Source organism: Martes martes (assembly GCF_963455335.1).
Source record: "Martes martes genome assembly, chromosome: 2".
In the NCBI taxonomy this organism is placed as follows: domain Eukaryota; kingdom Metazoa; phylum Chordata; class Mammalia; order Carnivora; family Mustelidae; genus Martes; species Martes martes.
In genome coordinates this window covers 180,397,906-180,413,342 of record NC_137889.1, presented here as the reverse complement: position 1 = coordinate 180,413,342, position 15,437 = coordinate 180,397,906, and the positions used below count along the sequence as shown (strand labels likewise).

Genomic DNA, 15,437 nt, shown 5'->3' with positions numbered 1-15,437 from the left:
ATTGTTTCACGTTCGGGAATGGGCTCCCCCAGTACAGCTGAACAAATTGGCTGAACCGTGTAGACTGGCACTTTGAGCCAGAAGCCACGAGCTTTTATGCGGGAAATGCGTCTACACCGATGTAGCACCTTCTCAAGACCTAAAGAGGTTGGGTCCCGGAGAGGTCTGCTTTCTTGATGCGGAAAAGTTTGGTTCTCGGTGTATCCGGATTCCAATCGCTCCTTGGACGGTCTCTAATCCTCCTCCAGGATTCAGACTTCTCTTTTGTACCTGCTACTGCCACACACTGCCCGAGCGCGCCGCGGCTGGCCTCCGCCCAGACCCAGATTCCTCTCTCCTCCCGGCGCCCTCTACCAGGCAGGCGGCCCGCTGCAGGCCAGGGCTCTCCGACAACCCCGCGTCCTGACCCCATTTACTCCTTGGGTCCCCGCCGGTGCCATCTGGCTGCAACCGCGGGGAGGAACGAAAAGTTGGACGTAATCAGCTCTGCCCTTTGCCGTCTTCACTCGCCCCAGATGAAAAACCGGGGCCGCTGGCGGACGAGCGGCAGGAAGGAAAAAGCTTAGACGGGAAACGGCCTCGGGGCCCCGCTGGCCCTCTCCGCGGCGCCCGCCTTCCCCGGCCCGCGGGCCGCAGAAGCCGCGTCCCCCCCCCACCCCCGGAGTCGCCCCGCGCCCGAGGCCGTCCCCGGCTCCCCGCGGGCCCCTGGCAGCGGGCGCCCCCGCGTCGGGGACGGTCCGGGGGACGCGCGAGGCGCGGCTGCTGCAGCCACGCGAGCGAGGGCCTGGCCCCGCGCACCGGCCCAAAGAGGGTGAAGCAGGAAATAGGCGACGAGAGAGGCCGGGCCGGGGCGCCGGGGCGGGGGAAGGGGGACCCGGGGCGCGGGCGGAGGAGCGGCGGGGGCGGGGCGGGGGCCGGGCGCGCGGCGGGAGCACTCGGAGCGCGGGCTGCACGCGGCGCGCTCGGGCCGCCCCTCCTCCCCGCGCCGCCGGCCGCGGCCCAGGCTCCCTCGCTCCGCCACTCCCCGCCCCTCCGCTCTCCCTCCCGCCTCCCCGCCTTCCCCGCCCTCCCCGCCTCCTCCACCTCCTCCTCCTCCACCTCCTCCTCCACCTCCTCCTCCTCCCTCCCGGCCTCCCTCTCCCAGCCAAACTGCCAGCCGGACCCCAGGCCGCCTCCCCGCCGCCGCCGCCCCGCCGCCCCGCCGCCGCCCGGCCTCCCCGCGAGCGCTCCACCATGGACAGTCCTGTTTTCACCTTATAAAGATGGCGGTGCGGGATCGCTGCAACCTTTAGACTAATGACTGTCCGAAACATCGCCTCCATCTGTAATATGGTGAGTGGCGGCCGCCGCCGCCTCGGGGATCGCGCCCGAGGCGCGGCGAGGCGAAGAAAGGGAAGCCCGGGCCGCCCACCCGCCGGGCGCCGGGGTGGGGGCGGGGGGCGCCGGGGTCCGCGCGGCGCGGCCAGAAGTTCCCGGCCCCCGCGCCCGGCGGGGGGGCCTCAGCCCCCCGGGGCGGCCGGGGGAGGGGCCCGATCCCCCGCCCCCCTCCCAGCCCCGGGACCCGGGAGCCCGCCCGCCGGTGCCCGGGCGCGCCGCCTTGCCTCCGCCCTCGGGCTGCGGTGGAGGCGTCCTCGGGGGAGGGGGTTGGGGGGAAAAGCTGGGAATGGGGGGGAACCCATCCCGCCTTGCGGTAGATAAAGCCCTACGGGTCTCCCTGACCGCCCTCGTCTCATTTTGAGTTCACTCCTTAAACTATATTTAAAATTCACTTTTGCAAAGGCAGTCGGTGTATCTGGAGAAATTTGAAATGTAATAAAGCTGGAAAGAAGTGCAGAATTGTGGTTGGAGAAGTGAACTTCTACCTGGTTTGGGAAGCACGGTAATTTGCTTTGGACGCCTCAATTTCTCCACCTGTGAAAGAGGGACAAGGTTATTTGGCGGTAACATTTGGAGGCCCTGAGGGCGGGGCCGTCTTTGGGCGTGGAGGAGGTCCCCAGGGTTATCTTGCCTGATCTGCTGCAGACCCCTCCGAGGCTGGTGAGCGTGGTCGCAGCAAGGGGACGTCTTCGGGCTCTGGTGGGGCTGGGTCCGTGATGCGGTGCTCACTTTAACTTGGTTTTCTCCCATTGCTGCTCTCCCTTCCTTTTCAGTGTTTGCAGGCACAGCCTCCAGCCCTTGGGTTCCCAGGGTGTACCCTGCTGGCACCCCCACTTGTCAGAGCTTTGGGAAGCTCAGCTTGCCCCCCTGGAATAAGGCAATGGCCCTCCCGCGCAGGGTGAGAGTGTGTGTGCTTTGCCTCCACTCTCCGGGGGCCCCCTTCCCCTCCATCAAAGGGCCCCTCCCCCGGCTGGAACACGTGTTCATTTAATGCCAGTTTGGGGAAAACCTCCCTTGAAGCTCTCATACAGGCCCCTGAAGGGAATCTGAGAAGGCAAGATTGAGAAGCCCTGGGGTAAGGTGATCTGGCTACCCTTCCCCCATGGCACAGCTTTTTAAATCTTATGTCCCACATTCTCTTGCAAGATTAGCACACAGGGCAAAGGAGCATTCAGGAGCCATGTGTTTGCTCAGGAGTGCAGTCAGGACCCACTGGCGCTAGCTTCAGTTCTCAGGACCGCCCGCAGAGCAAATTCTGGGGCTTCCCGGAATGAGAGCTGCAAAGGTACTGGTGCAGGACCAGTTAGATACGGTGGGTGGCTCCTGGAGGAGTTCCGTTTCCTCTCCCTTCCTTCCTTCACACAGAGACAGGTCTCCTGCTCCTTCCTGTCGAGTGGCATTAACATTGGCTTGGTGCAGCGAAAGGGTGATGCCTTGATTCCCGGTTTTGCTTAGACCAGTTGGTGAGGGCCACCGGGAAACCGGAGCAGCTCTGATCCTCCCTCCTGCCTGCTGTGTGGCCTCAGGCTGCCGGGCCAGTGAGGCACAGTCCTAGCTCTTGGTGGTGTTCCTTTCCTGCCTCGGTGCGGTGATGCCCCTCTGTAGTGAAATAGCCTGGGGACTTAAGAGCTCACAGGTCCCAAGAGGAAGCCAGCATCTAGTTGCCTCCCCCCCCCCCCCCCCCCCCGCCCCGTGCGGCTGGGGCTTCTTGGCACACCTGGGCAGAATGGCACAACCAGGTTCCAGCAAAACTCAGGGAGGCAGGCAGCAGGGAAGACATCAGTACTGTGTCTGCAGAGTTGACACCTCGTGTGGAGTCCCTGAAGCAGCACCAAAGTTACGATGGTCACCCGGGTGATAATTCCCAAGTAGGGAGTTTTCTGTTCCTAGCTGGACACTGTCTTGAGCAAGTGCAAGTTCTGGTTCGAACATGTACCAGCTTTTTGTCCTTGAACAAGTTGCTGTCTTACTTTCCTCACCTAGAAAAATGGGATGACTGTGGTTTCCTCCCTCATTAGGCTGTTGTATTAAATGAGCTTCTGTACCATAGGGCCTAGTACATCGCAAGCATTCAGTGAGGGCTAGCTCTTATTATTAACATCTTTCTCATTAGTATGTCACCTTCCAGTGTGGCTTAAAGAATAATGAGGATGATAGGCTCTTGGAAGCAGCCAATAATATAAACAAGCCCACGTTCATTTATGCAAACCAAGCCAAAGGGCAAGAGGCAAAGGCTGGGCTGAGAATCCTTAACCCCACCCCTTAGAAAAGCCTGCTCAGGTCAGCCCTGCCCCTCCCAGTCTCACTTCCCACGGGAGAAGGCTTGGGGATGAGGAGACTGTCTTTTCACCTGATCAGATGTACATTTGCGCCAGACCCCTCCTTAGGTTCTTCCCTGGATGATGAATTGTTTCCAGGTAGGTCTTTTCTGAATCTCTGTAGACTGGTTATACTTTCTCTCTGGGGCTCTCCTTGGTCTTTTCCACTCCTAACATGATTAGGTCCTGGCTGGTTTGCGTAGTTGTAGAAGGAGCAAGTGGCAATTGCATTTTCTTCTACGCAGCTGGTTTGGCGTGTTTTAACCAGGCAGATGTGTCCAGAAAGGGTGTTAAGAGGTACCGTCCTCCTAGGTGAGACTTGAACAAGCCAAAACCTAGCTTGGAACAGCGGACTTGTTTCCTCTGCCAGACAAGAAAGGACCCAACCGAGCAGAAACAAAACTTGTAGCAGATCCTTTATGTGATTGAGGAATGAACCCCTTCTCTTTCCCTCATACTTCTCCTGCCTGGTTTAGATACGGGAGTGTTGGAAAAGATCCACATTCCTCGGCTTGTCTCCTTATACACTGAGGTTTTATTGTCCCCTGGGAGTGTTAATGCTGGTTCCTACTGATTTGTCTGAGTTTTACGTTCGTGTGAAATCCTGCCGCCGTGGTTCTTGATCAACTCGCTCGTGTCAGCTGTAGCCACACAGTGTGTCTGCTTCCGAGATAGTAAAGCTTGTTTGGCTAGTGTGTTGTAATTTTTAAAATGTACTAGCTGCTACCAAGCATGAGGAAATGTCTCTTGTTGGTAATCCTCTGATTTTTGTCCAGATCAATGGATTTAACTGCCTATTAATCACCTTGCAAATGGAAAGTTTTTTGGTTTCACCCCCTTACCCCCCTTGTAAGATTTCAGGTTGAAGAGCTTGAGAAATTTTCTCTAGAGGAAGCCTTTGCTAGGAGAAACCAGATGTGTCCTCTAGACTCGTACCAATGCAAATTGGTCTGAATCATCGAATCTTCATTTCATTTGTTAATAGTGCTGTAAGATGTACCATAGAGAAAATGCTGGGTGTCAGATCGACTACGTTTTTGTTCCCATAAGCAACCGTTTGTTGAGGACCTGCTGCGTTAGTGTCGGCATGTACTATGGGCAGGTGCTCCATAAATGAATGAGGTGAGTCCCAGCAGTTTCTTATTTCGTGGGTGTGACATTGGTAAAGACTGAACAGTTTCAGTAAGGTGCATTTACCTGCACAGCTGAAGGTGCCGCAGAGTCTCAGAAGTAGTACAGTGAAAAGGCTGGTACCATAGCAGGTGTTTCTTTAGTATACTTTGCATTTGGTCCAAGTTCGGTTATTTTTTGTTTTATATGAGGACATGAATCTAGTCAATGTACCTTAGAACGGGCATCTGTCCCAGTGCCTGTCTTCAGTTAAGCATGAGCGTAATGGTAACATTGGACAAATTGTTGTCTTTCTTGGGATCCAAGTCTTTCTCACCTTGTAAAGCTGATGTGTTTTGGGGGGCTGTCCAAAGCTTCTTAGTGAACAGTATTTCTTAGAGTCTTTATAAAAAAAAGCTCCTTCCTAAGATGGGGCAAGCATCTGAAAGATAATTCAAGGCACTTTGTGAAAAGTCTGATGATGTGGGAGGGACCAGGTGTTCTAGAGGTCAGTGAGTTGATCCACGGTCCATCCCTGACGATGCTGCTGTCAGAAGCTCATGGAAGGATACAGGCTTTGGGAAATCAAAAGAGGGTGCACCCAGGGTGGGGGCAGAAGGGGTCTCTCTGGCCTGTGGGTTCACTTTCTCTCTCAGTTGTCTTTGGGCCAGTGGCACCTACTTACCATTGACTGACGAAAAGTTCCAGCACACAGATGGGAAGTCTTGTGGAGGGCAGAATGTCCTGTGAGGACGGAATGGTGGGCCTTGGCCTCACCAGCACCGCAAACCAAGGGAGAAGTTCCAGTCCCTAGATGGACACTGACCTGTCATCTCTTCACTTTGAAACTCCTCAACACACTATGTCATGAACCAAGCACTATAATTTCTTTTTTAACTGCTTTATTGACATACACACTTGGCATATATTTAAAGTGTAAAAAAAAAAAAAATTCCTTAATTGACTCAACCATTTAAGGACCTAACCACCTTATTTAAAACTGTCAAATATACCAGATATTAGCAATTTAGTATTCCTTGAACAGTCCCAGGATATTATTGGATACCACAGTGAGTGCCATATTTGAATTGTTTTAAATAAAAGAAGTTTCCCTGATATGAAGGGTAAGTAGAATTAGTAAAAATTTGAAACAAAGCTAGAGGATTTTATAGAGATTGTTTTATCTTGTTAAGTCAATCACCTGAGGCAGTATTTTGAGACTAGTTGGAAAAAATTTTTAAAACTATTAAAAAAGTATGTACATCTTATAACTTGGGAGGAGATATAATTTGTCTCTTCCTCTAGTACTGTTACTGTTGCTTCCCATTTTTGAAGATAATTGGAGACTGTAAGCTTGGTTTAACGTATCATCTGGGAGTGGTTAAAGTCATGTGTGAGGGTCTACTGTGATAGTCATCAGATTTTAAAAATTGTAGCCTGGGGTGGGGTGGGCTGATGTTTAAAGAAAAATTCTCTTCTTCTGGTCTCTTGGTGTAACATGTAGATGTTTGTGTTGGGTCAGGACCTGACAATTAGGCCTATAGCTTTTTCTTTGTTTTTTCTTGGAATCTAGAGGAAAACAAAGTTGAATGCCAGTATTTAGTTAGCATGAAAGATTGTAATATTATTTTCTAGATATCAACTTTTTATCCAGTTCACCCATACAATAAAACCTACTTATTTTTTTGACTAATGTGGAATTTTGGTATTTTGGCTTGTAATTGAAAGTAATTTTCAGTTTTGGTCTTCTTAGCATTTAAGAGAAATTTCTGTAGTTTTCATGTCCTTTTCTCCCCAGCCTGCTGTGTCTAGTTCATTCAGATGACTTGAGGCTTTATGATAGTGTGTAATTCTGTGGTATCATCAGAAAGGAGTCTCCTAGTGGCTTTATCTCAAACCTATTCATGGAGCCAGCCCAAAACAAAGGGACTGGAAGAGTTCGGTGTCTTTTAGTAGATGTAATGTTTCTGGCCTATTTTAATGCACATTCTTATAATGTCTTTGCTTGAGGTGAAACCAAATGCTAATCTAAGGGTTTGAAAGGCCTGATGATCCTTTAAGAGAAAAAGCCACCCCCAAATGAATGAGCAAATACTTTTTTGAGAGAAATAAATTCTGTATCAACAATCAACCCTGTCATTAAAGGCTTCTTGGAATGTTTCTTGTTGCCAAGAAATTGGGGTATGTCGTAAGTCCTTGACATGCAATTTTACTACGGTTTGAAGAACGGTGGTTTGTGCTGGATGTTTTGTAAGTGTGGAAGAAACCCTGTCGGTTCTCAGAGCTTCACTTTCCACCTCTTGGTCCAGTCTTCCGAGCATCCAGTTCTGATGCCGCTTTCAGAGCCTAATCATGCTTAAAAGTAGTTTGGACTTGGGACTCTTCCTGGGTGGTGATAGATTTCAGACACACACAAGAATACAGAGAATAAGAGAGGGCACCACCCGTGTGTTTCCATCCACCACCCAGTGAAGAAAGAAAGCAGTACAAGCCCAAGCGAACACGTCCTCATCTCACCCCCCTTCCTCTGGACAGTGACCGCTGTTCCAAACTTGACGTTTATAGACTTCAACTAGATATTTATCTGTCCATCAGCCGGATACATTGTAATTTTCTCCTGTTCGAAACACGCTCTCTGATACTGAACAGCTCCTTCTCCGTTTGCTTTTCCTTCAGTTATGGCTTTGAGATTTATCCATTGGAATGTGTGTAATTCTGGGTTATTCACTGCTATCTGAGCTTCCGTCACGAATCTGCTCCCAAGTATTCATTTTATTTTTTTTTTTAATATCAATTCAGTTAGCCAACATATAACGCATTGTTAATTTTTTGGTATTGATTTTATTGTTGAGTAGCACTTGGGTTTACCATGTTTTGTGTTTGTCATGACAGCTTTGAACTTGTCTCCCTATGCCTCTGTTTGAAGTTTCTCTGTGGGACCTGCCTCGAGGAGAAATTGCTGGATCCAAGGGAAGGGGCATCTTCAGCTCTTAGTACATTGCCAGGTCGCTCTCCAGAGCATGTGCGCCAATGTGCATCCCACCAGCGGCACTGGGGAGCGCCAGCTGCTCTGCGGGCTTGCAGACGCCCGGTATCCTGAGTCTGACGTTTTGCCAGGCTGATGGGTATGAAAGGGTATCCTGGTGACTTAAAATGTTTGCTTTCCTATTTACTAACAAGGCCGGACATCTTTTCCTGTGTTTATGGGGCTCGGTGGTTTTTAATCCAGGGACTCAGGGGACAGTTTTCCCGGGCTTGAGAGTCAGGATGGCAGTGTGGCTTCTGTCTGAAAACAGGCAAAGGGAGGACGCAGGGGAAAACCGGGAGGACTGAAGGACAAGTCCAGAGCGGGAGGGCAGGAATGGAAGCTAGAGGCTGAGAGAACGGTAACAAGGAGGTGAAAAGGTACAGTGAGAAGGTTACAGACCAGAAGTGAGACGGTGCATTCACGGAGCGCCGAGAGTGCATCTGGGCTGCCTTACTGCGCTGTCCTGGCCTCTCTGTTCAAGGTACGTCATTCACGCTTTGGTGAACTGAAGTTGGCTTTGGTGAACTTGTGCCCGTTTCCGGGTCCAGGGCTGGACTTAGGGCGTTTTCCCGTTCGCCCAGTTGCTTTTTGACGTTCTTTCAGAAAGGCAGTGTGTTTCTCTGGAAACGGTGCTGCAGTGAATTGCACACGTGCCTTCATTTCTCCAGGACGGAGGCCTTGAAACAGAAGAGCTGCTCCGAGGATGCGCCTGGCTGCGGCTTTCCTGGGTGTTGCCAAATGGGCCCCCGACATGGTTGCATGACACGGAGCTTTTTTGGTGTGTGGCTTCTGTGGCCCCAGCCCCAGAGCCTCTGGCTGGACAGGGTGTAGGTAGCTCTGGGGTGGGTTTTAGGGACCTGTGATTTTTATTTTTTTTAAATGCCACAGCTGATTTCGATAAGCCTCTGAAGCTGAGAATCCACGGTGTTAGACGGGCAGCTCGGCAAGGACAGGACGTTTGGCACAGGGCCTGGCACTTCTGTGCCAGCTGCTCAACCAAGGATTACAGGAGAAGGAGTGAGGGGCTGTAGCGAGCTAGAATGGAAGAGTTGCCGTGCCCAAAGGCAGTGCTCGTCAGATGTCACTGTCCGCAGGAATTACCTGGGGACCTTGTTAAAATGCAGAGTCAGATTCAGTGGGTCTGGAGTGGGGGATGAGATTCTGCATTTCTAGCACGGCCAGGTTCTCCCAGCTTGGGGAGCACACTTAGAACAGCAAGTCCCAAGGGGAAAAAAAGAGACCGACTTCTTTCTTCCCTACAGCTTTCAAGTGCACAGAGTTAGGGATTTGGAATCCTGCTAGGTAGATCTCGAAGCCCGTTTCTTCATCTCTTTAGAACACAAAGAGGCAGGTGATAAAATACCTTTTGCACAGCATTTTTGGGGAGACTCAAAGGAGATTGTGCTGCCTGTGAAAGCATTTTGTGAACTGCGATGCTCTCACACACATTATGTTTTGTAGTCCTCATTCTTTTAGGGAATTAATGGTTTCCTTCAGTTTGCTCAAAGCACAAAGCTATTGTTAAAAGAAATTGAACAGATTTAGGAAAAGCTACCAATAAGCTGAAGTAGTTTACGGATACACCGAACACTGGGAAGGACAACACACCGACCTCTGAGACTCCCTGGTTTATTGGAATTCTGCTTTCATTTTGACCGGGTGTCTGCAGTTAGTGGGCATTTTGGGAGGAGTGGGATGGGGGTGGGGGTTAGGCACAAGCAGAGGCAAAATTCACCTTGCGGTGTGGTTCTGAGTGCAGGTGCTAGGAAGCGGGGGGTTCCCTTCTCACTGGTTCGTGGTGGAAAAGAATGGGCCTAGGCAGAGCCCCACAGCTCTCTCCCACTCAGCTCTGCACTGTAGCAGATGATAGGACAGTAGGGAGGCCCTTTGATTTATTCCCCAAGTCAGACACTTCTCAAAGTGTGGAGGGATGTACTCCAAGTGGTTACTGGGTATTACTGATCTACTGTAGGTACAGGCAGAGTTATTCAGCACAGACCAGGCCTAGGGTCAGCCCAAGGTTAAGCTGCCAAAGGACACAGCCATTTAAATGCAGCATTTCAGGGCACTTTATTTATTGGGGATACTGCCTTATCCACCTGAGAGAGGCAGTGTGGCCTACAGCGGGAGGGCAAATAAAAATAAAAAAGTGATCTTCAGAACTGGTGTGTATTGAATGCTGCAGTTTCTTCCCATTCCCAACCTTCACTCTTTTTATTCGCACTTTTTCCCTATGTCTTTGAATCACTTGAATGTCATAGTAGTTTTCCTTAAATCTGTTGAACTTCGTTTAATCTGGCCTCGTTTTGTGCTAAGACATCTGTGAGGTAATGGGTTTGATGAGCTAGTTATATGCTTTTCTAATGCATATCAAAAACACAATTGCTAGAGATGGAAATACCAGAATCATTCTGGTGTACACCTGAAACTAATGTAGTGCTGTATGTCAGTAAGTCAGTAAAAAGACACAGAATTGCTAGAGTTGGAAGTGTTCATACTTGAACTACCTAAGATGATGTCACCTCCCTCTGGGATTCATGGGTTCTAGTTTGGGGAGGCATTGGCTCAGATAAGAGGTTCTTCATGGCGGGTTCAATTAACTGGCTATTTGACGAGCCCTCCCCTCCCCCCCGTTGGTAAGTAATCTCGTTGTCCACCGTGGGTCTCGAACTCATGACCCCAAGGTCAGGAGTCTTATGCTCTACCGACTGAGCCTGCCAGGCACCCCTGGAGGAACACTGTTACACTAGTTAGTAGAAGACAGGTTGGTCAGCTTCCTTGGGAGGCCCGTTAGCCTGTGGAGGAGATCTGGTTGGACGTCCCCCGCTGCTGTGGGTTGGGTGTGAGAGTTGCCGTTGTTCCCACTCCCAGAGACACCGCTTGTCACCCGTAACATGGGGGTGACAGGAGAACTTCCCTCCCTGGGGCATTGTGGGGCTAAAATGGAATCATTAATGTCTGGTGCTTACCCAGGACCTGACCATTCTACTAGTGTTTTCTTCTAGTGCCCCTGGCTTTTGCACTCGCACTGGAGTCCAAACGATGTAGCAGAAAGTGCCCTGGTGTCCAAGGTCTCAGGTTCTAGTGTTGATGCTCCCACTCTGTAGCTTTCCAGACAGGGGCCAGGTGACTCAGCCTCTCTGAGTTTGAGATGTGAGGAACCCCCTCCTGCTGGGAGCAGCGTGAGAAGAGAAGAGAAGAGGAGCTCCGCGGGGCACTTCCAGTCGACGGGGTGGGGCAAGCGCAGAGGGGATGGAAGGAGGAAGAAGCTGTGATTTCCTACTGAAATGTCGATGGTAGACAAGGAGCTGATGGCGTCTGGCAAAACTTTTGTAATCATCAGTAAGATACTGTGTTTTCCCCTTTTCTGATGATGAGGGCACATCACGTAGGTGGACTTTTCGCCATCTCATAGGCATCTAACAGACTCTTGTATTACCTGGCACACACAGTTCGATGTTCCTAGCTGAGAAACACATGAAGTAGCTAAGCTCAGTTTCTTTTTCTTTTTTTTGAGATTTTATTTACTTATTTATTTGAGAGAGAGGGAGAGAGAAGGAGTGTGAGTACGCGTGCACCTGCACAAGCCAAGGAGGGGGCCCAGGGAGAAGCAGACTTCCCGCACAGCAGGTGGCAAGCAGGGAGCCCTCCACGGGGCTCCATCCCAGGACCCTGGGATCATGACCTGAGCCAAAGGCAGACGCTTCACCAACTGAGCCATGCAGGTGCCCCTAAGCACCGTTTCTTCTGGAAGAAAAAAAAAAAAAAAAAAAAACTTAAAGTTTTGAAAAAGATGAGTTCCCACTGCAGGAATTTCCAACTGTGCAGAAGGCTATAATGTTGACGATATACGCACCATCCAATCCTTGCCTCTGCACGGTTTCTCCTCGCAGTTCCCTCTGCTTCCGTTCATTGGTATCTTATGCGTGTAGAAGCAGATATGTTTATTTCTCTCGTAGTTTTTAAAAAACACAGGCAGTGCTTTTAGCCTGTGCGGGTCTATCCTGATCTGCCCCTTGCTTTCTGTGCCTTGGAGGTGGGCGGAGCTAGGCTGGGAAGAGTGACCTCATTCTTTTCTAATGGCTTGCCGAGTATTCAGTTCCTTGAATGTACTGTCCTGGCTTAACCAGCCCCCCACAATGGGCAGAAAGGTAGTTTTCCAGTCTCTGGCTTTTACAAACAAGGCTATAGGGAACATCTATCCATCCATATGTCCACATATCATTTTCACGTGTGGGGATAGAGCTGTCACCTCACTTCTTAGAAATGGATTTGCATTTGTAACTTGGATGGATTTCGCCAAATTGCCCTCTACCAGCAGCAATACGTGCGACTCGTTACCCACAGCCTTGCCAAAGCCGCGTGCTCTCCAGAACCCTTGTGGTCTCTGCCAGTCAGGGGGAGAATGGTGTCCTCGCACGCTTGTGTGTGTTCCTCTCCTTAAAAGGGAGGTTGAGCAGCAGTTCACATGTTCGGGAAAACAAGCTCCATTTCATTTAGCTGTTTTGTTGTTGGCAATTATTTTCCAAGTCTGTAGGGAAGGACCAGTTTTACTTTGCCTTTCAATCTGTCACAGACTGGTATTTTTGTAAAATACAATAAAAAAGAATTATTAGCAAAATGAAGTTAAAAACTCCCAAGATACATAAGCACACAAACCCCTCTTTTTTATGATTAAACTTGACAGATACAAAATTACTCTATCCATTCGTCTTACCTGTTCTTAGTTTCTGAACTTAGCTCATGGCAGTAATAATACCTTGAGTGATATTGCTGTAAAGAATTCCTGACTCGTCTCTTTTCTCCCATTGCCACCCTGTTTGGGGAAGAGAGAAGAGAGCACAGAGTTTTCTATTTTTTTTTTTTTTAAAGACTTACTTTATTTATTTGTCAGAGAGCGAGCAAGCACAAGCAGAGGGAGAAGCAGGCTCCCTGCAGAGCAAGGACCCTGATGGAGGCTCTATCCTAGGACCCTGAGATCTTGACCTGATCCAAAGGCAGACGCTTAACTGGCAGAGCCACCCAGGTGCCCCGAATTTTTTTTTTTTTTTTAAGATTTTATTTATTTATTTGTCAGAGAGGGAGAGAGTGAGCACAGGCAGACAGAGTGGCAGAGGGAGAAGCAGGCTCCATGCGGAGCCAGGAGCCTGATGTGGGACTCGATCCCAGGACATTGGGATCATGACCTGAGCTGAAGGCAGCCGCTTAACCAACTGAGCCACCCAGGCATCCCTGGTGCCCCGAATTTTATGTTTTCTATTTCACAGTCAGTACTAGATGCTTTCATTCCATTAGGGTGAAATACGTGTGATGGTGCAGGACTGATCCAGAGGGCAGGGGTGCCGCGCAAACCCATCCGGCTACACTAACACCTTGCGTTCTCCCATACTGTGATGGGGTGCTGGTGTCCTGGTGTTTCATTGATGAAGACCTTGAGCTTGAATTACTAGAGGGCGTTGGGTGGGTGGAGAACGCTCAAAATCCCCATGTAAGTCAAATTTGCAGAGCTGTCCTCTTTGACCTGGGGCTTTGCTGGGAGCCTGGGCCTTCCCATGCCGCTTTCCTGGGGAGTGATGTGACAGCAGGGGCTCCGGGGTAAAGTAGGAGCTGCGGAGACCTCATAAGCAGGGTGGCGTTCTTGGTGGCTTTGTTGTAGAACGTTGGACTGGGAAGGAGTTTTTGCTTGTAGCACACTGAGTTCAGTGACTGTGGGTGAAATTTCCTTTTTCTCCCCCTCAGCCAGAAGATAGACACCGACCAGGATCCTTTGTTCTGCTTTTGAGTTGAAATTTTCTCTTTGCATGAGGACTTTTTTACGCTGTCGCTGGCATGTGGAGAGCTGTTTTACAAACCAGAGTCTCTGGCTGCTCTTTAATGTCCCTTCCCGTGATGACTGGGGATCATTATGTATCCCAGGGTCATCTTTCTTCAGCAGCAGACGTCTTTGTTTCTATGTTATGATCATTAAATGAAGTCATGTTGAGATTTTTTTTTTTTTCACTTCTTTCTCCCTACCCAGTATCCTGTAAGGCATGGAAACGGCCGATACCGTGGCGCAGGGTGGAAATGTACTTTAACTGCCGTCTTGTGGAAGACGGCCCCTGGGGAAGGCCTGGAGAGGCCCGGGAGGCGGCCGAGCACTCTTGCACCGGGAGCTGGGGTCGCAGCGTGACGGTGTTCAGATCCTGGGTTCACAGCAGACCTCTGCCTCATATGAATACCTGACCTTGGCCAGGTCCTCAACTGCCATTAACCTCATTTCCCTTAGCTATGAAATGGGGCTGGGGAGTCCCCGGGAATGATTTTTCTGAATGGAGAGTTTTGTTCAGTGTTGCTCCCTGGGACTGGGTGATGTCTGAGCAGGAGGGACATCCGTAGCCACCTTGGGCTGCCACGCCCCCAGGGATTAGGTGACAAGGGTATGAGTGATCGAGAGCCAGGGACCACGCGCTCCGAGGCAGCTCTGGCTCTCTGCCTAGTCCCTGGATCTGCAGCTCGGGAATTACTAAAAATATGAATGAGAAGATCCTCTCCCCTGACTGGCTGTCAGGGGCCTGGGCTCGGAATCCGAATGGCCTACGTTAGAGTGGCGTCTCTGCCTTTACAGGCAGAGCGAAGGTGAGCAGGTTCTCTCCCTTTCTTCGGGAGTAGAACAGGGATCGTAAGTGTAATCTGGCTTGGGGTGGACGAGAGCAGACGAGAGGAAGGGAATGTATAGATGTGCAGTCTCTGAATGCGTGGCCCATGCCACTTACCCCCTTCCCCCCGTTTGCCACATTACTCAGTCGGCAGATTGATGTCGGTGCCTTATTACATGCCAGAGGCTCTGTTAGGTCCTGGTAAACCAACCAGACTTGATAGAGCCTGTCCTCATGGAGGTTATGGTCTCGTGTAGAGATCACCAGACTTTTTGGTCAAGGGCTAGATGGTAGATAGATATATTGGGCTTTTTGGGCCACAGTATCTCTGTCACAACCACTCCACTATTGTGAAAGTAGCTGCAGTAAATCAGTGGACAGTCGTGACCGTGCGCCAGTGCAACTTTATTTAAAAAATTAGCTGTGCGGGATTTGGTCCATGGACCATCACTTCCCAACCTGTGGTTCAGTGGGAAAACATGTTAAATAATCACCAGGATGTCATTACAAATCATGATAGGTTTTATGAAGCTCCATACAGGGTTCTGTGAGAGAGCGGTCAAGGAAGGTAGCTTTGAAGAAGCGGCATCGAAGCAAACTGGCAAGGAGAAGGCAGCCGGAGAAGGGAAAGTGGGGGCTGTAGCTCAAGGGCCAGGGAAGTGGCTACGGTGGTTCTGAGCCTGCATTTCTGTCTTTTAGAGGCACAGTGGATATTTTGTTCAGAATTACAGCCTGCGTTTCTATTTTTTAGAGGTATGACAGATAGCTCACAGCTTCCTTTGGATTTAAAAAAAAAAAAAGGAAAATTTCCTGATATATAATTCATACCAATCCTCTCCCCCTCCCCCACCCCCTCACCCTGTCATAATCTTAACACTGAGAATTGAGTGAGCTGTATTAATAACACATTTTGGGGTGCCTGGCTGGCTCAGTCTGGAGCGTGTGACTTTTTTTTTTGGAACGAGA

At 50.3% G+C, this 15,437-nt stretch overlaps 1 protein-coding gene across 1 annotated transcript in view; it reads left to right on the top strand.

The window, feature by feature from the left end:
* Positions 1-1,173: 1,173 nt before the first annotated feature.
* USP46 (ubiquitin specific peptidase 46) overlaps positions 1,174-15,437 on the top strand; it is a 53,303-nt gene continuing 39,039 nt past the window's right edge. Inside the window, exon 1 of the mRNA XM_080795438.1 lies at positions 1,174-1,332. Coding sequence (XP_080651564.1) covers positions 1,297-1,332 — 36 coding nt within the window. The 5' untranslated portion in view covers positions 1,174-1,296. The remainder of the gene's footprint in view (positions 1,333-15,437) is intronic.